Source organism: Seriola lalandi, unplaced genomic scaffold (assembly GCF_002814215.2).
Source record: "Seriola lalandi dorsalis isolate HSWRI2012SDOR001 ecotype SW California unplaced genomic scaffold, Sedor1 jcf7180002054689, whole genome shotgun sequence".
Taxonomy (NCBI): Eukaryota; Metazoa; Chordata; class Actinopteri; order Carangiformes; family Carangidae; genus Seriola; species Seriola lalandi.
This window is the reverse complement of record NW_019525242.1, coordinates 392635-418165: the sequence shown is the minus strand read 5'-3', so window position 1 is coordinate 418165 and position 25531 is coordinate 392635. Positions and strand designations below refer to the sequence as shown.

Below are 25531 nucleotides of genomic sequence, written 5' to 3'. Positions count from 1 at the left end.
TAGGAAATGTCTTAAACTTGCATCAGCTGTGACCAACCTGTGGAACCTTTCACCATATCAGATGTGCTTCCTCCATCTCTATTTTTAAATCTAGGCTAAAGACACATTTTTGTATTTGCTTCTTCTTCTTCTTGTTTTTGTTAGTATATTTATAAGTCTCTTAGACAGTATATTTGCCTGCTTTCCTTGTGTTTATGTAAAGAATACTCATTTGCAATCTAAATCATTTGCAAACAGTAAAATTTTGGTGAAAAGATGTAATTATATTATATTATATATTTTATACATATATATATATATATGTGGGCAACAGTGTATATTACTCAGTCTGAGTGTGTGCTATCAAAATGAATGGATAGCTGCATAGCAACAGGAAGAATTAAAACAATTCTAGCTTCCTACATGTTTCCCTTGCTTTCGTATTGTTATTGTTGCTGTACATCATTTTTGAGATTTTCAAGTGGGTCATGAGCTGGAAACGGTTGGGAATGGTTGGTTGCTTTACCTGCTAGTAGCTATAAGTAGATGCTGTGTGGGTGGTGTACATTTGACTTTTTACTTTCCCTTTTCAATGAAAACAGCTGTCCTGCTGTGGCTGAAGATGAGTTTAATGAGAGCAGAGTTTGTGGACCAAAACCAAAACAATGAGCTAAAAGAGTCAGATGATAACTCTCTATGGGGGTTATCACCACAACCTTTCACACTACAGGCAGACATTTGATTCATTGTTGATATAAGGATATTAATAATTTGAGCTTTGTGTAAAATATAGACAGACATAGAAATGAAGTGGCCCTGGATCAGCACTGTGTTTACTTTGTGCTTTTTCATTACTACATGTGGTAGAAAACAGTTCCAGGCAAATGAATCAACACAGTGAGATGCTGGAAGCTGAGGTGAAGAGGTCGCTTCTTTGCAATGGCTCCCCAAACCAAGTAACTCCCAAATAAACGAGCCCATCCATTGTTTTTTTAACAGACACTTAATGGAAACCACCTCAGACCTGACAGATTCATTGCCAGTCACCCATGAGCACAGAGGTGACTGAGAAAGCAGAGGAAGACAGGCTGCAGGAGTATCATGTGACTTTGACATTACTCAGGATTATTCTTCTCCTCTCAACACGGCTTTTACAACGTTTGGAAGCAAGAAGGGATATTTACTTTGCTGGAGATGAAACACAGTTGTGGCCCTGTGGTCTCAGAGGAGGCCACATCACTGTAGCAGAACACATAAACACACACACACACACACACACACACACACACACGCATTGAAACTACACTGATCCAAGAGGCATAATTCAGTCCTACCACATATGTTTATCATTAACTAATCATTAAAAAGCCATGAGTCATGTCTTGTCACAGTGAAAACATCTGAATTCATACAGAGCCAGGACATTACGTAAGACTAAAGGCCGAGGTGTGTTATTGGATCAGCTCCTTAAACCTATTTAATATCTGTATTTACATGAATATATGTCTTTATGTTTATAGATGCAGACATGTGAAATGAATAAAGGTGTTTTACTCACACTTAATAGCAGTAAACAACCACAGCAAGCTGAGAATGTGTTTGTGTCCACACATAGAGGAATCCTCACTGTGTCTGTATTGTAAGCGGAGTGAAACCCTGAGCCCAAACCTTATAGGGTTCATTCTTCCTAAACCCCTTCCTAAACCCCCTCAGCTGGATCAAAGTCTGCGTTGTGTGCTTAGGTTTTAACATGGGGGGGGGGGTTTACTTTCTGGCCGATTGTTATCGCTCCTCAAAGTGCTAAGCCATGAGCGAGGCCTCCGCGAACGCTGCTGCTAAGAGGAGTGTCTGAAATGTCTGAGTGTTGTGCGGGTGGTTCTCCACCGCCATGTGTGCTGGATGAGGCAAAGGCATGAGTTTAAATTGGAAGTGCATGTTGCATGAGCTCACACTTGTCATTTCTCATTAAGCCACATGAACGCTGCTTAAGAGAAAGCTGTTTCGTTAATACAGATAACTCTCGAAGGCTTACTACACCGACAAATCACAACACCGTCTGCCACCTGCTGGTCTCTTTTTACCAACAGCAACAAGTTGTTAGAATCATTTGAAGTATTTGATGTGGTGGTGAAACATGTATATGTGCTAAGAGAGCCGCTTGTTTAGAGACTAAAGATGCTGGTGCCTTAAAGTTTCCATAAATACAGGTGCTACAAGCTACTTAAGGATTAGATTATCCTCAGGGTGTATATGTAGTTTATACATTCCAAATGTCCAAGAAATGACGTAATACTGCATGTGGGATGCATGTGGCAGGTTATTGAAGAGATTCATGCCTTATGCTGTTTGGCAAAACAGATTATAGAAGACTAGACTTGGCCAATATTCGATAATATCAAATAGCATGATATTTGCCACCATATGCAATATTTTTCATAATATCAAAAAAATCATTTTTCTTTCTGCTGCCAAGTCTGAATCTCATTTCACTGCTTTACTCATTGCACATTGTACCTTGGGATGTGACAGATAAAACTTTAAACTGCTGTTTAGTGGCAGCATCTCTTATATCATAACAACTGCAATTATTATGAGGTTTCTTGTGTCCACAAATGGAGGAAATTCAGATATGTTTCTACTCTCTCTCAGTAAAGGACAATGGGAAAGAGTATGCGCTGTTAAAATTGGGCAAAAATTATGTTCCAATATTCCTTCAGAAAAACAACAACAAAAAAACACATAAGAACCGTTCAAATTCCTGTTTTTGAGCATTATGTCCATAAGAGGGAAAACATATTCAACAAGAGACATAACTACTTGCTAATTTTGGTGCACATTTTTGAGATGCTGGTGGCGTCGGATGCACCGATACATTACCTCCCATAGGTGCTCAATTAGATTTAAGTCAGGGGAACGTGAGGGCCAGTCAATGACATCAATGCCTTTGTCACCCACGAACTGCCTACACACTCTGCAGCAGGAGGAACCCAGGCCCACTGCACCAGCATCAGGTCTAACAATCACTCCCAGGATTTCATCCCAGTACCTAACAGCAGTCAGGGTACTGCTGGATGTGAGATGGAGGTCTGTGCGACCCTCCAAGGATCTGCCTCCCCAGACCATCACTGACCCACCACCAACTGGTAATGCTGGATGATGTTACAGGCAGCATAACATTCACCATGGCGTCTCCAGACTCTTTCACGCCTGTCACATGTGCTCAGTGTGAACCTGCTCTCATCTGTGAAGAGAACTGGGCGCCAAAGGCGGACCTACCAATTCTGGTGTTCTCTGGCAAATGCCAGTCGAGCTGCACGGTGCTGGGCTGTGAGCACAGGTTCCACTAGAGGACGTGAGGCCCTCATGCCACCCTCATGGAGTCTGTTTCTGACAGTTTGGTCAGAAACATGCACACCAGTATCCTGCTGGAGGTCATGTTGTAGGGCTCTGGCAGTGCTCCTCATGTTCCTCCTCGCCCAAAGGAGCAGGTAGCGGTCCTGCTGCTGGGTTGATGCCCTTCTACGGCCCTGTCCAGCTTTACTTGTGTAACAGCTGGTCTCCTGGTATCTCCTCCATCCTCTTGAGACTATGCTGGGAGTCACAGCAAACCTTCTTTTGACCGCACATATGGATGTGCCATCCCGGAGGAGCTGGACTACCTGTGCAACCTGACTGGGCTGCAAGTGCTGCCTCCTGCTACCAGTAGTGACAAGGACATTAGCAAAACAAAACTAGAGAAGATTCAGTCAGGAAGGAGAAGGAGAGAGGAACTGTCTGTGGCCAACACATGTAAAACCATTCCCTTTCTGGGGGTCGTCTTGCTTTTGCCTCTGCATTGCACCTGTTGTCTCTTTCATTTGCAACAAAGCAGGTGAAACTGATTCACAATCACTTGTATTTCCTAAATGGACAGATTGATATCCCTGAAGTTTAACTGACTTGGTGTTATACTGTGATGATGAAGTGCTCCCTTCATTTTTTTGAGAAGTGTATTATGTGATTGTTTACAGAGCAACAAACTATCTGATATATAGTTACATCACTTGTAGAAATGTACTGTAATTCCTCTAGTAATTTATGTCCAAACTATTATGTCAACCAGATGACCAGATGACCCAAGGCTGACGTGAGGAAGAGAAAACATGGCTGAGCCCAGAAGACAGCAACTGTGCCCTTGCTCCTGCCACAACCCCACCCGACTGTTTTTCTGCACCATCAGCAGAGATTCCTGCTCCACCTACTGCATCACAAAGGAAGGTCAGTGGGCCACCTGGCCAGCTGTAGTCTACAGCGTAGTACTTGCAAAAGTTGAAGAATAGCAGTAGTAGAAACTTACTGAGAAATTTTGATAACTGTAATCAACATTTTAATAAGGTTAGAGTTTAAAAATGGAAAACCTATCCTCTAATCACCTCCTTTGTTTTCTGATTAATAGATGCTTCAAAATCCCGTGTACAGAGAGTCTGGACTAACCAGGAGAGCACTGCAGTACAGTGAAGCATGGCTAAGTTCATTGCACTAAGGAAGCTGCCGGCAAAGAAGGACTGCCCACTGTGTATCGGTATGGTCTAATATCCTTAGCACTCGAACATGGAAAGACATGAAATATTTTCTCTACAATATAGTTCAAATCAGGAATAAGTTTTTCCAGCTCTATATTTTTGTTTTGGGAAGGAGACAGAGAGAGAGGTGGAGAGGTGCAGAGATATAGGGAGGTGAGGGGAGAAGAAAGGTGTGTCGGTCTTTTCTTTGAGAGCTCCTCTCCTGTTTAAAAGCTTCCATGTGGTTTTGGGTTTAGTTGGGACTGACAACTTTGTAACTTTCCAGGAAGATGTTAGTTAGAGCATAAGTGCTCTTCAATATTGTTCTCATAGCTACTGTAGATGGTTGAACTGATTAATCAATTGTGCAGTGTTTGTTACATTTGACATAATAATAACACATAAAACCATTATGAGCCACATTTTCTCTAGTATAAAGTGTATAAAGCAAAAATCATGGTTTTGTCAGTTGGAGTTGATGAAAAACATGAAGTTTGTACCAGAGCCGTTGCTATGCTAATAGCCGAGGGTTGTCATTATGTATTCAGACAGGGCTAAGTGTAAGCGCGCTTGTGCGTAGGAATGGTTATTAACTGCTTGAGAAAATCTAGTTCTAAAGGAAAGGGCTGTTTGACGGCAAGATAAAGAGGTGATTCATTCAAAATAAAGCATACACTTCTCTGGGCATATTTTTAAGTGACTAAAATACATTTTTTGCGGCTGGCTGTTCACAGCAGCTCATCACTCAGCCTCTGTGCTATGTACCTCACACAACCCCACATCGAAAAAACAGAACTATCACTTTAAGAGAATTAATCATACTGTATAATATTCCCAAGTTTGCCTATTTATTACAAAAAATTGGGCAATAAAATATCAAAAGTACTCCATATTGAAATGACCAATTTGCTGTCTTAATGTCTTATGATAATTGTATATTCAATAATGAAAATGGCATTCTAGTTGACCACTAACTAGGGTATGGGCAAAGTATTATGGTGATATTCTAGTTGAAAAATAAAAATGTATTCCACATTTATCCTCAATAACGTGGATTAAGTCTACTTGAATTAATATTACCAGTGAAATACTGTGATCCTGGTCCTCACTATGGATCAGAATTTTTTTCAGAAAATTGGTGTTCCACATAATCTAAGGCTGTGTATGGTAAAGGTGTCACCAAGTGTCCAGAGTTACTATTTGTGTTCCTATGTCAAAGAGAAAAGCTGGCTCTGACTTTGTGGGTCTATTTCCTCAGTCCTCACTATGTGCAAGTACAAGAATGTGTGTGTGTGTGTGTGTGTGTGTGTGTGTGTGTGTGTGTGTGTGTGTGTGTGTGTGTGTGGTAGTGATGGTGAGGACACCCCGCCTGTCATCCTCAGACAAGATACACCCACTAAACACCAGGCTGCATTTCCTCACAGCACCAACTGTAACCCATGGCGATGGTGAGCGCCCAGTAGCCGGGCATTATGCAAATGCGAATCACGCTTGACTGGCCACAAGACTGTCTGTGTGTGTCCATCGCACAGCTTCACATTTCACCCAAACTTTATTGGTGCCAGTGGCCTTTTGTCTGCTTTAATTGAATTAACTTCTCAGAAACAGACCTTGTTGCAGAAGAGCGACGGGACATTACACAGCCATCACCTCGCCATGGAGCTTTTAATAGTGTTTACATTGGAATCATTCAGTGCTTTAGGCGAAAAGGGGCTTCTCTTTTACAAAATTTTATAACTTGGTACCATTTACTTTTAAAGAGCTACATGACACATTTGTCACAACCTCTGAACATAACAGAAAGACTCATTCACTGTCACTTTTCTGTCACTTTACATCATGTTTCAGCCACTTGGGATCATGCTTTGTTTCACTTCAGTCACATCTTAATACTGGCTGTCCTTCTGACTTGCACCAGTCACTTTAAATGACAAAGATAATGAGTCAATGCATCAGTCAAGAAGACCCTGATTCGTCTCACCTCAAAATAACCAAACCACAAAACTAACTGTGATGGAAGAACTCCTGAACCAGCCGCTGGTACAACCTCCTCTACTGCTCCACACTGCGCTAGGACTATAAAACATCTCTAAATCAAACCACATCTACACAGTCCTGAAGTAGATGAGCTAAGTGTTAAACTCTTAATTAACAATAATTTGAACTTTCATTGCTGCTTATTTAGTCAAGCATATTATATGTTATGGAGGGGCTTAAATAATAAGTGCAAATCAGCCTTCAGCACTAGTCTCACCTCATTGCCTCTAGCATCTGCATAATGTAGAGTTACATTAGAAACAAGATCATTTGACCTGTGAAATTCAATATAAAACATTGGAAATGTCTCTTGGTAACAATCAGAGGCATACTCTTGTACAATTTCACAATTTAAGGGATACTATACAAGACTAGTGCAAAAAGACATACAACAAAGTATCCACAACATTTTAATTTATAAAGCATTTATTAATCCACATTTTAAATCCATGAGCATGTGTGTGTAATTAACTGAGTAAATCACAGTAGAAAAAATTAATGGCAATGTCCCCATCTGCTGGTTAAAAAGCACATTATCATCAAAATCATTCTAGGTAGCCCTAACCTCTGCTTTGAAGTCCTCAGAAAAAATGCAGCCCTCTGCTGTTGTTTTGGCTACAAGCCACCATTTCAAAGAAAGAATGTATTCTCTGTTTTTTGGTTGTCTTCCTTTTTCTTTCATGTCTGTCCCTAGTCAAAATGGCAGAGACCCACCCAGACGACAAGCAAACACTGTCACATGGTTTTCCCCAGCAAATAAGAGTCATGAGAACTGTTGTTGTGTGTTGATGTGATGTTTGGACGGTCTCGGAGATAATGTAAAGCAAACAAGCTTCCGTCATCTTGACGTTACAGACTTGACCAGACTTGAATTAAACAACCAGTTTGGCTGGTATTTTAGCTAGACGTGCATCAAATCGGATTTGCAGTTCTTACTCAAAACCTTTGGGATTTACTGTTTTGGGACATTTCAGAAAATTATTACCTTAACTCACAGAAAAGACCTTTTAGTGATGTTGCCATTTTCCCCTCAATATTGCATTATCATGTATTCAGTAGAGTGGTCTTCACATGTCCATTTGGTTCCTAGTTACCAAGTCCTGACCTTGAACTTGTGTCATTATGTCTGATACTTGAGTAGCTCTGGTTGGACTCGATACTCAACGTATGTTATTCACTGTTTATTCAAAATCTGAACTGACATTCTTACTTCGGAATAAAATTTTCAGTTTAAAAACGCAACAGATCATGTCTTTAACTCTAGTGCTGGCATTTAAAAGAAATGCACTGTCTTGTCAGACCCGCCGAAAGCCCTAAAACTCTTTTGTTGTTTTGTCAGCACAAAATGGAGGAAACTGGCAACCCACGATAAAGCCATAATCATGAAGTAATGCTTGGAAGCATCTTGGATTCAGCACCAGATAAAGATAAGGCTGTTTGCTGACTTCAGCAAGCTTATGTTAACTCGAGGCAGTTACATTTTACACTCAGGTGAAGCAGTGCAGGCATTGCAAATGGAAACAATAAAGACCTCTAGCATCTGCTGAGAAAGCTTCAACAACTTTTTCGAATTTTTTTTGAAAATGCTGTTTTATCCTCATCTTTGTGACAAGTTTTTGTTTTATAAAGGACCTGTTAGTCATTAATTACCTTAATGACCTTATCAATTATAACATAGATCATCATCATTGATGGGTGTCTGGTATGCGCCATCTATTATCAAACTGAAACAAGTCTATCGCACTATTTTTGTCACATTTTACAGTTTAAGATTGAATGCGCTGCCACAACAGGCACTCACCATGCTCCAGCTTCATCTGAGCAGTCACAACTACGTGACAAATGCAGGTTTCGATCTAAATCTTGAGAGCAGAGCACTTGTTCTCGTATTGATGAAATTGCCACTTCAGTACAGTAAAGATTTGACTTCCTGCATCTTTAATCAGATGCAGAATATGTTGATGATTGGTTAGGAAGTATCAGCATGTGACATGAAAGTATGTGTACTAAAATATTATCTATCCAACCTCTGCAAATATAACTTTCTTTGACAGCTTACATTCATTTTGGGTGAATGAGTCTTGGGCCTTAGTTTGAAAACTCAAATTGTTTTATTGTGAAAAATTAACATTGCAGCATGGTATCCTGAGAACACTAATCTAAGAGTCTAAACTTCAGAATGCAGAAGGCAGGTGTTAAAGACTGGGCTACAGCAGAGGTGAGAGGTAATATGAGACAAATGGACAAAATGACAAAGCCATCTCAGAAATGGGCCACAACAGTGAAAGTGCCCTGACAAGAATTTTCTCCAGTGAAGGGATAACAACGCTTGTGCAGTGGAGGGAGCTGCTAACTGATAATGCAGCCATTAGAGCAGCTTGTTGGGCTTCATCTAGTACTGTTTAAAGCCACTTTATCTAACTGCACACTGTTAAATCCATTACTGTTATCTCTGATAAGAGAGACCAACCTTTCAGGACAGATAAAATATAGCAGGCAAACATTTGGAGCATGTTTTCCACCACTAACACTGATGTTATGTAATGTTGCTCCTGGGATCAAATATTATTTACAATGCTAATATCTTATGTAAGTAAAGAGCTGTACGTCTTCATTAATAGATATCACTCAAACAGGTGCATGCTTTTGTATAAGTATGTATTCTCTTTACACATGATTAACACATTTTATGATAAGCTCTTTCTTTTAATAGTTTACTACCATAATAAAGCTCAAGCTGGTAAACCTATGTCTTTCAGGTTTAACTTGTTAGATTAAGTATGAGTCAATCTAATTTTCCCACGATAGCATTCCCATATTAAAAAGTAATATATCACTTGCACACCCACAGAAATATTGGCCTCTTGTCTGAGGTGGTGCACACCACAACACAATGCAATACAATACAATACGATGCAATACAATCACGAGGAGGTATTCAGGCTATTTACAGAGTCATGCCATAAAGGCTTGCCAAGGCAGATAGGCGCGCAGGAGGCAAAGAAGTAGATTATGTTCTCAGAGCGTCTGTGACTACTGTAATGTAAAATGAAGTGGGCTTAAAGGGTAAAACCCCTCAATTTAGGTAATCCAATCTGTTATTCTTGCTGTCTGGGAAACTCCATGTGGAACCAAAGAAACTATGTCCGTATTAACACTCAAAGCATTTATACTCAATCCCCTAAAGCTGCTGTTATACAACCCTAATTGTGGCTCATCTTTGATGACTGTTTATAATGAGGATGTTACATTTGCCTCCGTCCCATACAAATATAAAAACAACTATATCAGAGACACATGCACATAGTAAAATCATGACAAGAGCTAGAGCTTGATCGTATGTGTCAAAGGGGTAGATTTTAAAATCCTACCACTTGTCTATAAAGCACTAAATGCTCTTGGGCCCAAACACCTCTGTGATCCACGATACGAAGCATCAGACCCCTCAGGTCATGTGGGACAGGTTTACACAGAGTTCCCAGAATCAGAGCCAAGCAAGAAGAAGAAGCTTTTAGTTCCTCGGCTCCTGGCCTGTGGAACGAGCTTCCTTCATCTTAATGTTCTATTGGTAATGTATTTCCATGCCTCTTATCCAAGTATTTAAATACAAGCTAAAACTAGACTGCATATGTTGTGTATAAATCTGTACCTCAAAATCATGTGGTATAAATTGGGAGTGGGGAAAAAAATGCTAATCGGTACAGAGTAGACACAGATTTAGAGTATAGCAAGTGCGAACGTCTGTTTTTGACAAAATCAAATACCTGACATATCAAGGGTTCTTCATTATATTACATAAAATCCTATAAATCCAATATTACCATTTATAAAGTCTCACTGCTCATTGAGTTACAGCATTTCTCCACACTGGACAAATGCACCCAGTGAAAGCCACATACATATAAAAAGATACAACTAAATCTGTCGACAAATTCCCATCATCTCATGTGATATAGAATCTAATGCCCAACCCCACAAAGAAATAGTCAGTATATTTTTAGCTATAGTGTGAACACAGCTTTGGGGTTACCATAAATGAACTCCCGGCGTGTGTAAATGATATAAATGTGCGGCGCGCCGGTGATGCTTGTGTAGGATTGCAGGCGTGTGCAACACATGTGCAGCATCGGGTCCCAGAGTGTGATTTAATTAAAGATTCCTTTGCTTGGTGCACAGGGCTGGACACACCCGCTCTCATTAACAGGGATCAGGACGGGAACGTGAAACATGTGCCGGTTTTTTATGGAGGGCTATTGAGTTTCTACTCCTGTTGTTCTAATAATAATGGCATGACAAACTTTCCCTCCAGAACAATCAACTGTTATTCATCTGTGTTGTGTTTAGGACTCCGCAGGTCTATCCAAAAAACAGTCTATATAGTATAATTTAAAAAAAGTACATTCATGTGTTTCCAGTGTATAACATTTAATATTCTCTCCATTGTTTGTCACTTGCCACAGATTAGTCCTATACAATGCAGTGAAGCCTTTACTGTCCGCACAGCTTTGCCTGTGACAACACTTTATGGCTACATTTCATAATGCCCATTACGTTTACCCTCCCAGTCCCAGTCACTGAGAAACCACATTCCAGTGCAAATACCTATGAAATTCCTCCACAGAGGAATGTCTAAGTGTGCAAACCTATCCCTTTAAAAAGCAGTGAGAGCGAACTAGCAACAATGATCTGCCTCAGCTTGTTACAAGCGTTGGTGAAAAATAGAGAGAGAGAAAAAAAAAATCGCGGCTCTTTCTTCCGATGAGTATTCAGAGTAAATGCAGCATGTCAAAGGGGGGGATTTATTAGGTCCCTAAAGAAAAACATTCTCCTGATGATGAAAACATGATTGTGCGACCTGGGTAGCCCAGACTAACTCCTGCTCCACTGTCACAGTAATTACCCTTGCAGCCCTGTGGCATCCGACCTCGGTGAAAAGACAGCGGGGAAATAGAGGAGTCACAAATATCAACAAAAGGCACATTTTGAGGCAAAAGGGATACGACCTAGGAGAGCCAAGCTCCCTGTCCATCACTCGGAAGTGTTGTGAAAGGCTACAAAAGCCCCCAGAGTGAGACTTTGTGGGATTTCGACGTTGCCAAGAGCGAACGCAATATTGCCTTGCCAAGTATTAGGGAGAAGACAAGAAAACCCCCCCCCCCACACACACGTAGAGAAATATCAACAAAACTGCAGCATAGAGGCCACATTCACGGGTGCACAAAGCCACAGAGGCTGGATGGTATAGGGCTAAACGGAGTGTATTATGTTGCGCCAATGCCACAAGGTCTGAGGCGGAGGTGGAAGTTAGGCCTCCGCTTTACATTCCAAGAAAAGGGGCACACAACCGTGACTCTGGAGAGAAAATACAGTTGCCCTGTGCCTTAATCTATCATTCTGACTGACATCCTATCCACTGTGCATTGCCAAGTGAATTAAAGACACTTTAAGAAGCTCAATGAACGCCTTTTGTGTCCCATTATCTTCGTGTTCCAGAGGCTTTGTGGGCGGCGATACGCATCACTGCATCAGTAATGTCTTAAAAAGGCTGTTTGGAAAAGAAATATCCGCTCATCGGATTCACGCATCCTTTGACCACGAGGCATTGAAAGTAAAGGCGTTGACATCCAAAATGGATAAAAGGACTCAAGTTATTAGACAACTCCAAGCTGGTTGTTGGCACAAGCTGAGGGATTTCTTCTAAAATGTTACAATTTAATACAAACATCACCCTTCCTAAAGAGAGTTTTCAATATGTAAGTAAATAACGCAATCTAGGCAATTAATATGTCACTTTAAATGCTGTATATTTTCAAGACAGTTGATATTTTCACATCAACTTGTTGAGTTTTTTAGGTCATTATGTTTGATTATCTCAAATGATTCAAAGAACTTTGTATAATTATTGTTATATCATTGTTAATTTAATGATAAAAACCTGTTTCTGTTAGCAGGGTTGTGTTCCTTTAAGTCTGCTGCTTCTTTTTTGAATATATTCATAAACACAAATTCCCACATGCATCTCAGGATGATAAGAGGGACTGTCGTCCAGTCAATAAACGTCGTGGGGCAGGTTATTATGACCCATAGTTATGTTTTGTTGCTAGGCGTTGCTGGTTGTCCAGGTTGGAGGAGTGGTTGAGATAAGATGTTGTAAAGAAACAGCTCTGATCATGGAAAATAAATATTTATTTTTCTTCCGGTCTCTTCATTCTCTCTCCTTTGCCATAATTATGTGAATCCTCTACAAATCATCATCAGGTCGACTCCATGCCACATGTTCTGCCCAGGCTGTCATGTGAACAGCGGGTCTATAAGAAGCTTCCTACTTCGCCAGAGGTTAAATTCCTGTGTGCATTGGCATTAAAAGGTAAGATGACAGGGGTTAACTTTGCTGAGGCATCACAGCCCTCTCCCGGGTCAAGCACACACTGGGCACCTTTCCACAGGGGAACACACAGAGAGGGTCTTGTTCTGCGGCCCATGTGCGGGTCAGCGCCGGCAGGTAGGAGTGAAATGATAGGCCTCCCCAGAGACACAGCACAGAGGACACACTGTTTCCCCACAGCTAAAACATCCACTGGAATGCAATATGGGGTGGCAGGTAACTTTCAGTTCACCGCATACCTTTATCAAAAATCTTCAAATCCCAGGAAAGCCCCCGCCTGCCGTCTGACACGTTGGTGGGAATTCAGAAACGGGGGAGATAGAGGGCTGGACGTGACAGGCATCAAACTGAAATGAGGATTATTTTCTTAAGGAGGCATAGTCAGCTGTTTTACTGATGTCTGGTCTGCTCCTTACTGGAAACCTACTGAGGGCTGGGAAACACAAACCTGTCCCCGACTGGATTTAATATTGCTTTAATATAGTTGTTAAATATAAAAGTGTTAGCATATGTTTGATCAACTATTAACATGAGAAGCACAAAATAAAATCTTGTTTCCTGTTATAAAAACTTACTTATTACATTTTGCATTGTTGTCAAGATTATGAAACATTAACAACCAAGCCTGTTCCCACAGACTCATTTGCACAAAAAGGAATGTGTGAATAAAAATACACTAAAAGTTCAAAGAAAAAGAAATGCAACAGTATAATTTCACATCCAAATACCAATTTTTTTACAATATTTAATACTGTGATTAATCCAATAGTTTTTTTACAGAGGTGAGATGTCAGATCCTCTTGGCTATGATAGCTACACTACACTACACATCAAAAAGATTTCAATGTGCACAATTTAGTTTTTCTTTTGTGTATTTTCAGTCATTATCCCTGTGCTGTTGATCCCACTCTGAGCTTATATAGTTTCATTACATCTGGAGCACCAAAACCAAACCAACGCTGCACACAGTAGAACCATGAGTGGGAACTGTTCCCAGCACAGGAAGTAAAACAGGTTAACTGCACACTACCTGCCCAGTGTGAAAAGAGCAGGGAGCCAAAGAACACAAACTGTATATAAGAAAGTCAACTAAAGAATTAGCAATCCAAAGACAGAGATATATTTTTTCTACAGTGTTGGTAGACCAAACAAGGACTGAACATTATGGGATATTGGACTTGGATTTAACAGGTGGCCAGAAAGGGGACTGCAAATATTGCTTTGTATTTGCTAGATACATATGCAAGAAATACGGCAGTTGTTAGCTACAGGACAAATCATATAAAACTGATAAGCTAACTGCTGTCATTCTGCCCTCTAGTGGTAAAAAATGGTTTCTATTTAATGCTGTACATACCAATATGTGTCAACACTTATCACCTTTCATGCTGATAAAGCATATGCAAATGTGCAGACTGTGCACCCAATATAAAAATTAGATTCTAGTATTTTTTTTTTTACATGTAATTAAAAAGCTTCATTTACAGAGCATCTTGTCTCAACACTAGCGAAGAGTACTTCAAATACCACACACACTGCCCCTCTGTTGCTGTAACAGGAACAGAGTCAATATACCGTCAGCTTATCAGCTTCACGTGGCTAACGTGTTAGCAAACCATATCCCATTTATCGGGGTAGCAGATACAGCAATGTGAACATTGCATTGGAGTCACACCTCCCTCCACATGATCCAGCCCGCTCTTAATTTATCTCTGGCTCTGGCCCAATATCTGAACTTCTAGGGTGTGTTCTGACCGATTTTAAAGTAGCGCAATTACATATAAAGTCAATGGAACGACTCAAGTGGCCAGTGCGACTAAATTAGGCAGTGCGGTGTACACGCCTATATAAGTCTTTTTCATGAATTTAAAAAGACAAGAGAATTTAGCAAGAGTTCACATGTGCTTAGTTGGAATTACTGCTTTTTAGACTGCAAAAGTCAAATTTGGGTGAATAAAACAAGGTGAAAGTCACATCTTTAGATTGTGTTTCTCCATCTCTTTATCAGCCACTTTTTTTACATTAGCAGTTCACCACTCGACAATGGGAACACAATCAGCTTTTCTGAGCTAATGTTTGGGAGCGGCTGCCCAGGGTTTTATATGGGGTGGCTTTCACAAGCTTTAGGGATTCAATCATATAGAGGGAAGGAATTAAATCCATGAAATTAACATGCTAAGTCGGTGTGGATTCTCAGTGGGAATGTCTGATCTAACAACCTTTCACATTACAAAGTGTCATTTTTAGATGTATTAAAAAAAAGCACAAAAGGAGTTTTAAAGGTCTCATATAGTCTAAAGGTAGACGTCCATGTTGTTTGATTATAAAGCAGGTCTAGCTTCTATATTAATACTGTGAAAGTATCAAGGCGCTCAGTCCACAGAGAAATACACACAGCCTGTATTCACAAACTGAGCCTTAAAACCAGCTGCCAGTTCTTCTGTAACTTTGTGATGTCACAACAAAGCACTCTCTCTCAGCCATGCCGCAAGCCCCACCTACTTGGACCAACCATCCAACCCTGCAGGATTTGGTGTCTGTGAGTGTTTACCTGAAATCTGCTCTGAGACTCTGAGCCTCTCTTCTTAAAACTACAAATATATCTTCTTATGGATCAAAACTTCAAATACAACACTGGAAAAGTGTAAAATATGGGACCTTTAAAGAAGAAACAAAACAGAACATTTTTACACACGATTACTAAATTTAAACGTTATTTAAAACAAGAACATAAAACCCATCTGTGTGTGACTCTGAGGCAGTTTGTGATCTGTGTCTGTTCGACAGCGTAATGCCTCTTTGTCATGCCTTCATGCCGTTCTTGAAAATGTGTCTTTGCAGTCAGTTCATGTTCTGATCTCCTCTCAGCCGTCTGTCAGCCTGTGTGCCGCTATTACACAACAACCCCTCAACGCAAAGCACACAGCGTGCATTCTCCCTGAGGTCTATTCAAGACCCCCTCATCTGGTTCAAAGTCTAGGCTGCGTACTTTGGTTTTACATGAGGGTTTTACTTTCTGCTCGATTGTTATCGCTCTTCAAAGTTCAGCCTGAGCGCTGCTGACAGGAGCAGCCGAAACCGTCGTCTTCATCAGGGGAACAAACCACAAGCATCACACATACACAAGGAGCAATTACCACAGGAAACTATTTCTCACACACAGACACACACACACACCTTTCACACACCTCCAACCTAAACATCAGCATGAAGAAAAGAAACTCCAAAGTCAAGATGTTCAACACAAAAATGTAAACTTTTTAGTCCAGTTTATGGCATTAAACTTGAACAACGCTTCTTTCTCACTAAATTGCAATCAATGATTATGCAACGTGCATCCTACACATCGTGTCTTAAAGATAAATTGCCGACAATTATTGTATTTTGGGATTCAAATTATGCCAAAACGAAGTCTCAAACTCAGTCTTACAGAACAGCAACAGCTTCTGAAACGTTCCTTTAAATCATAAGTGGATGTTCACTGTTTATACTCAGCATGACGGACACTTGGCTACCTCGCTTGAGTGACTATTTTCAACACTTTAGCACCGCTTCATTATTTCAACCACAGCTCTACTGGCAGTGTCAAGGCATTCATTTCCCACAGCTCGGCATGTGCCCACAGACCTACACGCCTCGGTGCCAGCTGTTTGTCTTCGCCACTGGACAGCTCAGCACGTCCAGGAAAAGCCATCCACGATGCGCTAGAAGTGTCTCTACAGTGTTACTTCCCAGCAGCACGGGAATTATATTGGTTAATGTAAAGTATGTCTGTGCAGGGCAATAATATTGTATGTGTGTATGATTTCAGTGTTGAAAGGACTGTACTACAGCACATGACATCATCTGGATCAGTGGTCCTCAAAGTCGGGTCCAGGGATCATAAGTAACACAATGACAGAATGTGTGGATATTTTTCTCATGAGTTTCAAACACTTTCTGTGATAAAACATCTAAAAGCAAGAATCTTATCAGATGGGGGACCATGGGACAAATGGGGGTCCGTGGTCTAATTTGTGTCCGTTTAGGGGTCCTTGATGTGAAAAAGTTTGAGAACCACTGATCTAGATCAGGGCTGCTTATACACCAGGGGGCACTTCTGCAGTTGCCAACCTCGGTCAGTTGTAAAACTTTAATGTTTGCAAGTGTGTGAAGACTAGTTTGCAAGTGAACAAGAAATCAAACTAGATGGCTACTTGAAATGGATAAGTAATTAAAACACCACACCTAGTGGTGGGGCTACAAATGCAAAACTTCTGAAAAAATAAACATAAGCTTAAACAACAGGCTCAGGATCACAATATCTACATTTTTATGTGATTAACAGTATTAAATATCTCGCAGTTTGAAATCAGTTCAAATGAAAACATTTGGATGGAGACGGGTGGTGCTGATGAAGGAGTACTGGAGCTCATGTGATCGGGCCGCAGGAGTATGTAACACAAACAAGGTTGGGAAACCCTGACCACACCAAAAAGCACTGGAAACGCACATAAAGGCATGTGAGACGGGGATGACATAAGGCTGTGGTTTGACTGAGCAGCTCTACACAAAATGAAAAGGGACCTTATTAACTTTGAAGTTACAACAGTGAAGCAAACATTTCTGAAAACTTGCATCCTATTATGTTCATTCTACTGCATGTCTGAGGAAATGAACTCTGTGCCAGTCTTTACAAATGTGTTTATTACACATACAAACCTAACGCCATATTAGCACTATTCATGATCACCTCCAAATAATTGTCACCAAAAAACACTCACATACCGGAGGCATCAGGACAGACTGAGACCACATAACAATTTATAAGGAAAGATCTGTCTGCCACAACTAGTAAGAGTTGAGGCGCTGACATTTTTCCAACATACAGAGCTCAGAAGACTTGTTCAAATATATATATATAAGCTACACATTCAAATATACAGTGGGGGTCCAAAAGTGAGACCACTTTTCCATGGGAAAGATGTCTCACTTTTCACTGTATCAGAAAGTGTAAACTCAACTCTGATGGGTTGGATTTACATAAACACAGGCAGTTGTATTATTTCATCATGAGAAATAAATGTAACCCTGATTAGCCTGCAGTGTGAAGTGAGCTACTGGGTCAGACAGAGCAGGGGGGAAAAAATCAGCGCAGGTCACAGGTCAGTGACCACATTCCACAGGGCAGAGAGCAAAGCCTCTGGCTGTAGAACAATATCACATGTAACAACTTATATCATATACTTAATTCAAATTATATACAAATGTAAACACTCACCAAAGTGGGCAGAAGGAAGGAACAGGAAATCGTTTCCATTACATCACTGCAGGTAGAATCCCCACTTTCCATCCCTGTGTTTTGTCACGGAGTGCGAGCATGACTGAACTTGGACTTTTCTGAGTTGCCCCTGGCAGTCATTATGGTGAATGAGTTACCCCCATTCACTCACTGAAGCTGTGTTTGAATGCCTAATGTCGGAGCAGGTATGACACACAATATACCTGGATTAATGGTTGTGTGCTGACCGCTGCCTGTACTCTGGTCTATTGTGAGAACTGGCTAAAACACGCTTATTATTGCTGCTGCTAGTCTCGGCTGTGGTTTATCTTCATTCACTCAGTTTATGTTTAGTTCATCAGGTGGAGGCAAAGGTCGAAGATTCTTATCTGAATCCTCGAGGAAGTCCGATATAAAAAAAAAAAATAGTCAGTTTATAAATCAGACACGTGCAATGTGCAAGTCAGTGAGAACAACCTGATCAAACACCCGGTCTGCAACAACTCTTTAGCCAAGTCGTGTTTGTCAAACTTCTTACCTTCCTCAGACCCTCTTTCTTCTTCTCCTCTTCATGTTGGTGAACTGGCATTTGCAGAAAGTCCTCTTCACAGCAGATGAAGCTCACCGTGCATCCCATCCGAGCAAAGCCAGGGCGCACACGTCCAGACCCATTCAACGCCTCGACGCTCGGTCCCTGCCTCTCACGACGCTGCTCTGTGGGTGAAGAGTTATTATTGTGGCTTTATTCCGCTCGAACACAATACAGATCTGCGCGGCAGCTCTGGCATCACTGCGGGCATCAGGAGAAAAAAACAAACAAACAAAAGAAAAAAAAAAACAAGCTTGCATGCAGGAGATTCCCGCTGCTGTTTTCAGCCACCACGCGCTGACTGAGAGCCAGGTAGTCGAACAGGTAGTCCTCCTGCAGAGACTCAACAACACGCTGGAGTGAAAGCGCTCTCTCTCTCTCTCTCTCTCTCTCTCTCTCTCTCTCTCTCTCACCTTTACATTTCTGTTGCCATATGGCTTTGTGATTGGTGGGTCAGGCTGTCACTCACAACTGACACTGATTGTTTAATACCCTTCAGAATAAAAATCCACCACTTGGCTCTATTTTAATTATTTGCTCCCAGACACTGTGAAAGAAAAGGACACATGAGCTGGTGCGTTCATTAGGCCTGGAGAGTCTACAGAGATGAAACGTAGCCTCGGCTCGTTCATGACCTCCAGAACCAGCTGCTTCACCAAACCACTGGACTGAGGTCAGCTGCTGCACAGTGCAGGGAACCCGGTGGAGTCTGATGAGGTCAAGAGCTTTGTTCTTGTCATGCAAGAATGTCTCCCCCTGCTGGGGGATTGATGAAGTATTAGTCACAAGCAATATATTTTATAGAGCTTAATATATAAGTGCTATATTTGAAGTCCGTTAACGATTGCATATGTAAATACATTTATATAATCTAAGCCTAACTAATAACATTAATTATGGATGCAGCCTGTTTTACAGTGACAGAGCGAGTATTGGCAGAGCACACCAGAGTGGAGCAGAGCTATCATTAAAGTTATTAGATACACCTGTGGTTTTCCTGCTTCACCACATCAGTGTCCATCAGCCAAACATCCAGAAGAGAGTATGCTCCCTTGAGATGCTCAGTATGTAACAACACTGAGTACACCCCTGGTCAATATCAATAAAATGTTAAGTAATTACAAATCCTGTCCATTTAATACAATTAATCTGTTCTTAGCCAAAGCTGAAAAAGAATGAGGCAGATTACAGAGGGTTCTTTTGAGCTGGTCTTTGCTGCAGGGGTTTTGCTGTTCTACCTTCCACTTTAAAGTACTCCAAAGGTTTTCTGTTGAATTCAAGTCAGGGGACAAACACTTCACCCATCCTGTTGAACAAGAGACCATTTTATTTTCTTTAAAAGTTACCAGCAAATTGATGTAACCACATTATTACCCAATCCTTATTTCATTCTTAGAAAAGCACAACATTCAGCAAAGCATTGCTGGGTCTTGTCTGTGGGAACAAGAGCATTTATTATGTCATCTTTGCGGTCAGTGGTTCCTCAGTTGCCTCAAAACATTAAGGGCAAGTAACTTTGGGTTGTCCATTTTTTTTAACAATAATACATATAGCCTTTTAAAAATATAATATGTATGAGCATAAACATTAGTTTCATTTTTACATTCACATTCATTATAGTAAAGGTTTGAGACCTGCTGCTACAGTCTCATTTATACATATAGTACGATAGACATTTCTTAAAAATAGGTATAAACAGTTCTTTCATTCATATGCAACATTTGTATTCAAAGCAATCTGCAAACACAAATCAAACTGCGTTTTCACATCTTCTGTCCACAAAGCGAAGGTTTACTGGTTGGTCTGGAATCAGAACAGTACGGCAGAGGCATTTCACCTTTCCCATTGCGGGGTCAGGTTTGATTTCAAACAGCCTGATTAGCTGAAAAAAAAAAGGAAATATGGAGTTACTGAGGTCACTTTATTAAAGACCTGACATGGCAACACAGTTGGGTCCTACAGTCATTTTTTCACGTGACTAACTGGTTAACTCACTTGTGGGAGTCCTCACAGTTTCACTGTTGATTTGTAGCAGCAATGTTTACATCAGATATTGTGCATTCAGTAGATGGTTTTCCTACTCGACACTTACTTGAAAGACAACCATATACATCTCAAGCTCCGCAATCCGGCGGCCGACACAGCCTCTCACTCCAAAGCCGAACGGGATGGAGCCAAATGGGTTGGGCCTCTCACGGCCGTCACGGAGCCATCTCTCCGGCTTAAATGTGAACGGCTCTGGGAAAGTGTCTTCATCATGACTGATGGCATAGTGACAAAACGCGAAAGAGGTCTGGAGAAACAACAGTTTAGATAAAATACTTAAATTGGGATCTATAGATATAGGCATATACAGCCCTTTATTTGAAGTGAGGAATAAAAATGCTCTTACTTTTATTTTACGCATTTCAGGTGTTTTATCTAGCGCTAGTAACACCAGGTCGGTGAGCCAATCAGAAGACAGGAGGCTCTGAGCCTCTCTTCTGATTGGCTGACTGTTTTCTGAGTGATCAAATAAAAACAAAGCAGATTTCAGTAAACACTAAGAGAAACCAAATCCTGCAAGGTTGGATGTTGGGTCCAGGTGGGCGGGGCTTGGGGCATGGCTGAGAGTAGTGACTGCTTTTTTGTGGCATCACAAAGTTACAGAAGTCCTGACGGCTGGTTTTACAGCTCAGTTTGTGAATACGGGCTGTGTGCATTTTTCTGTGGACTGAGCACTTTGATTCTTTCACAGTATTAATATAGAACCTAGACCTGCTTTATAATCAAACAACACATGGACATCTGCCTTTAGACTATTAGGGACCTTTAATAGTATTATATTTAGTATAGTAATTTCTTAGAGAAATAGATACTATTACTAGACTAAACCTTTACTGCTAGACATCGTAGACTTGTAGACTTCTTTTGCAGTTATAATACAACTACACAGAAAACTGGTACAAAATTGGTACAAAATAGTTAAAAATGCCAAATATTGAAGTATCCTTGGGCAAGATACTGAATCCCACCTTGCCCCTGATGGCTGTTCCATCAGTGTGTGACTGCGATGTATGAATGTGTGGGTGAATGGGTGAATGTGACAAGTATTGTAAAGCACTTTGAGTGGTCAGTAAGACTAGAAAAGCGCTGAGTGATAAGTGCAAGTCCATTTACCATTTACAAAATATGCAATAACTTTTTTTAAAATAGAAAATAAAAAGAAACAGACTCACTTTCTTTGGAAATTGATATCCACCAATAACAATATTCTTTTCTGTAATGATCCTTGCATTCATGGGAACCACAGGGTACATCCTGCAAAACAAGAATGAATAATTTGTGTAAAATGATACAGAAAAGTATCATGTACCATGTATGTACATGTTTTTATATCAGTCTCAGTGGCTGCAGAAACCTATCACAAAATCATGACCTCGCACCTCAGTGCTTCCTTAACAACAGCCCGTAAATATGGCATCCGAGTGATCTCAGCAGCGGTGGGGATCCGATCTGCTGGGATGAATGTGGACCCTTCTTTGTAAAGTCTGTCCTGGCTTTGAGGGTTACTGGACAGCAGGTGCAAAGTCCAAGTGAGGGTGTTGGATGTCTTGATAAAAAACAAAGAAAATGCCAATAAGTAAACAGGCAGAGAGAGATGTGTACCTTGCATTTATATTCTGCGAGTGGGGTGTCTTTGGGCTACATTTATAAGACTCGTAAATTGATGGCATAAGGAGTTGGCTTGAGTTAAGAAATAGGCATGAAAAAAACAGATCTTTTTCTATCACATTTACCGTATCCACTCCTGCCAAGAGAAGCTCAGTGATGCTGCCGTACACATCCTTGAGGCTCATCTCAGTGTTTGAGAGGAGGTATGTCAGGTATTCACCCTTCACATCCTGACTGTTGTCTACACACTGCTGAATAGCCTCCATCTTCTTGTCAATCAAGTTTTTAGCTAGAATAAATGCAGAAATGTGTTTCATTTTAGTATATGAACAAAACGTAATGGTAAACTTTTAATTTACAGGCTGTTAACTATGTAGTAATTATGTGGTAATGTCAAGAAATTGCCAAGAGTTACTGTAAACTATTGGGCAAAATAACAAAGCAGAATAAAGAGGGTTGGTGTATTATTACTGCATTGTGTAGACAGGCTGTTAGCAGGTAATACCAAGTCTCATATTTTAACTGTCAGCCTATCAACATTGTTGTTGCTCAAAGTAAAGACAGCAGCCAGTTTCCTCCACACTGCCAAGTACATTCAGTATAAAACCTAATGTATTTGTAACAATCTGACCTTTCAACTGTGAAAAAAGTGCAGATAACTTTTCATTCAACAATCAAACTACTTTTGATACAGCACAATTGAAATACAACAGTTGACTACTTCGAGAGGAAAAAAACAAAAAACAGAATAGACTCAGTTTCTTCACAATCTTTTCAATGTCCTGATGATGATGATGATGATGATGAGCCAAAAGATGAAGTAGGCTATCTCCTTATTTGTGAAACCTCTGCTGAAGTAGAAGTTCACAGGATAAAATTACTACTCCTAATATAATGACTTTATTCTTGAAATATTTAAATATTATTCTCAAAATTAAGACTTAATTCTCGTATTTTCAGATTTTCCTTCCTCAAAGTGGTCCTAATACTCCGTCCTACACAAGCGCACGCACGTCTGTAAAAGTCATGGCAACAGAACGGTGACGCTTGACCGAGGTGACGTAAGAGCTTCAGACCTGTCCACCTTCTCATTTGCACTTGGACTTGACCTGTGTTAACCCGATGCAAAACTTGTCTGTTGGAAAGTTAAACTCTTGAACAGCGGATCCCCTGGAAAAAACTTCCCGGATAAACCTGACTGGAAAACAAACACCTGGAAAACTACACTGAAGAGACACCTGCGGAAAACTACTGCAAATTTCAACTGCTGAAGACCATGGCTTCCGATGGACCCCCCATGGAGGAGCACCTGCTGACCCGGGCACGACGGTGGATCACCTCCTTTGCAGGTAAGACATCTTCTAATTTTATGACAAATACATGAATTAATCACAAAAATGTGGTTTCAGTATAAAATGAGCACAAAATTAGTTTAAGTTGTTGAATATAAAGATAAAAAATTAATAGAATGTTAGTGGGTCTGTTAGGAAAATATAGTTTTGAGTGTTACTCGACGTTTTCTTGTTGTAAAACTTTTATTAGACTGTAAGAACGTGCTCAGTTTCCCGGGTCAGGTGTGGAGTGTGTTAACAATTATGTATTGACTTGAAAATATTGTTATTTTTGTTTGATTGCACCAAATTTTCCAAGTTTGGCGTCGAAATTTTAGTAAAAAAGATGGCGACCGGGCCTTTTTTTGAAAAATGCCATAAAATATATATTTTTGTGACCATGGAGACGATGGAACATACGTCGGGACCTCAGAACTTGCAGGCGAACCAGACCAGGGTGCGTTCCCTTTGTGCCGAGAGCCCAGTTTGCTTGTTAGGATTGAAGTTAAGCTTCAAATGTTCATAGACTTTTACATTAAAAGTTTTTCACATTTTTAACTTCTCAGACAAACTCCCAAAAACCCAGCAACAGACCAGTCTTGTCATAGAATAAAAGTGGCTATGAGAGTCCAGTGATCAACTCTTAGAGCTTGTACTTGACATGAGGAAATGTCAATTTAATAATTTCCATAAGAACTGTACTGAATTTCGTATTGTCGCTTTGGTGGGGATTATGAGAGCGGTTTGTCCTGATGAACTACATGACAAACCACTCTCATCTCCCACTGTCCATCCTGCTCCCTGCGTCCAGCCCGCATCAGCCTCCTATATGCAGCTCATCAACAGTAACAGCAGCATCGAGAGACTAGTCTGGTTCACACTATAGCTCAGACAGGTTATTGTGGAGAAGCCCTGTTGTTGTTAGTGCATGATTTAATTAAAATGCCCGTCGTTCAGCTGTGCGTAATGACGCATGCATTTCTGCTGTCCTCATCACATGCCTTCAATAGAAAAAAGTGACATTAAGTGTAATTATCAGTCTGATATCTCAGTAATTTATACAACTTATCATAAATAGATGAGTTCACAGTTCAACGGCCTCACAAGGTGCGTTATGCGCATGTTCTGTATTTTTATGCACAGATGGTACAATGTAACATTTACCCTCTCTGCTGCTGCGTGTTAAGAGTTCTCATATAACATTTATATCTTTATTGGCCTATGTTGAATATGTTTAAAATAATTAGACTTTAGTTTTGATAATTATATGAGAGTTATTTATCAGAGATGGAAACTTCCTGTGAGGGGTTAGAAGCAGTCTGCACAGAAGTTTTGAAAATTGATCCTTATGGTGTTAAAGTCTTTATGGTGCAAAGGAGAAACTTTTCTCAAGTGCCTTAAATCATTTGATGACCTGGCAAGCAGACTATTAGCAACTGTTTTGTCAAGCTCTCCTCTCTCCGCCTGCACCTAACACGTTCTGGATGTCCAGTTTTCACGGCGCGACCTTATTAAAAGGCTTTGGCTCTCGTTGGTGGACTCTGAATCCAGATTCAAGGTAACACGAGCAGAGTGGCGAGCTCATTGTCAAGCGATGCTAAAAATGTGTTTACAATTAAATGTTTCAGGGAGCCACAGTGTTTTGCACACACATTGTTTTATAATCTGAGATAAACTGAGGTGCTGGTGATGAAATTGTATGACCACATTCCTCCTTTAAGTAATGAATCATTTTGGACCATGACTGTGGCCATG

At 40.5% G+C, this 25531-nt stretch overlaps 2 protein-coding genes across 2 annotated transcripts in view; both read right to left on the bottom strand.

The window, feature by feature from the left end:
* Positions 1-19003, bottom strand: part of tns1b (tensin 1b) — a 171457-nt gene extending 152454 nt beyond the window's left edge. Inside the window, exon 1 of the mRNA XM_087178478.1 lies at positions 18741-19003. Coding sequence (XP_087034604.1) covers positions 18741-18839 — 99 coding nt within the window. The 5' untranslated portion in view covers positions 18840-19003. The remainder of the gene's footprint in view (positions 1-18740) is intronic.
* A 1092-nt stretch (positions 19004-20095) lies between these two features.
* Positions 20096-25531, bottom strand: part of LOC111667407 (sterol 26-hydroxylase, mitochondrial) — a 12993-nt gene continuing 7557 nt past the window's right edge. The window contains exons 5-9 of the mRNA XM_023423070.2: positions 22571-22734; positions 22217-22383; positions 22010-22091; positions 20884-21084; positions 20096-20673 (exon numbers count right to left, since the gene is read on the bottom strand). Of these exons, the coding sequence (XP_023278838.1) occupies positions 20542-20673; positions 20884-21084; positions 22010-22091; positions 22217-22383; positions 22571-22734 (746 nt within the window). The 3' untranslated portion in view covers positions 20096-20541. The remainder of the gene's footprint in view (positions 20674-20883; positions 21085-22009; positions 22092-22216; positions 22384-22570; positions 22735-25531) is intronic.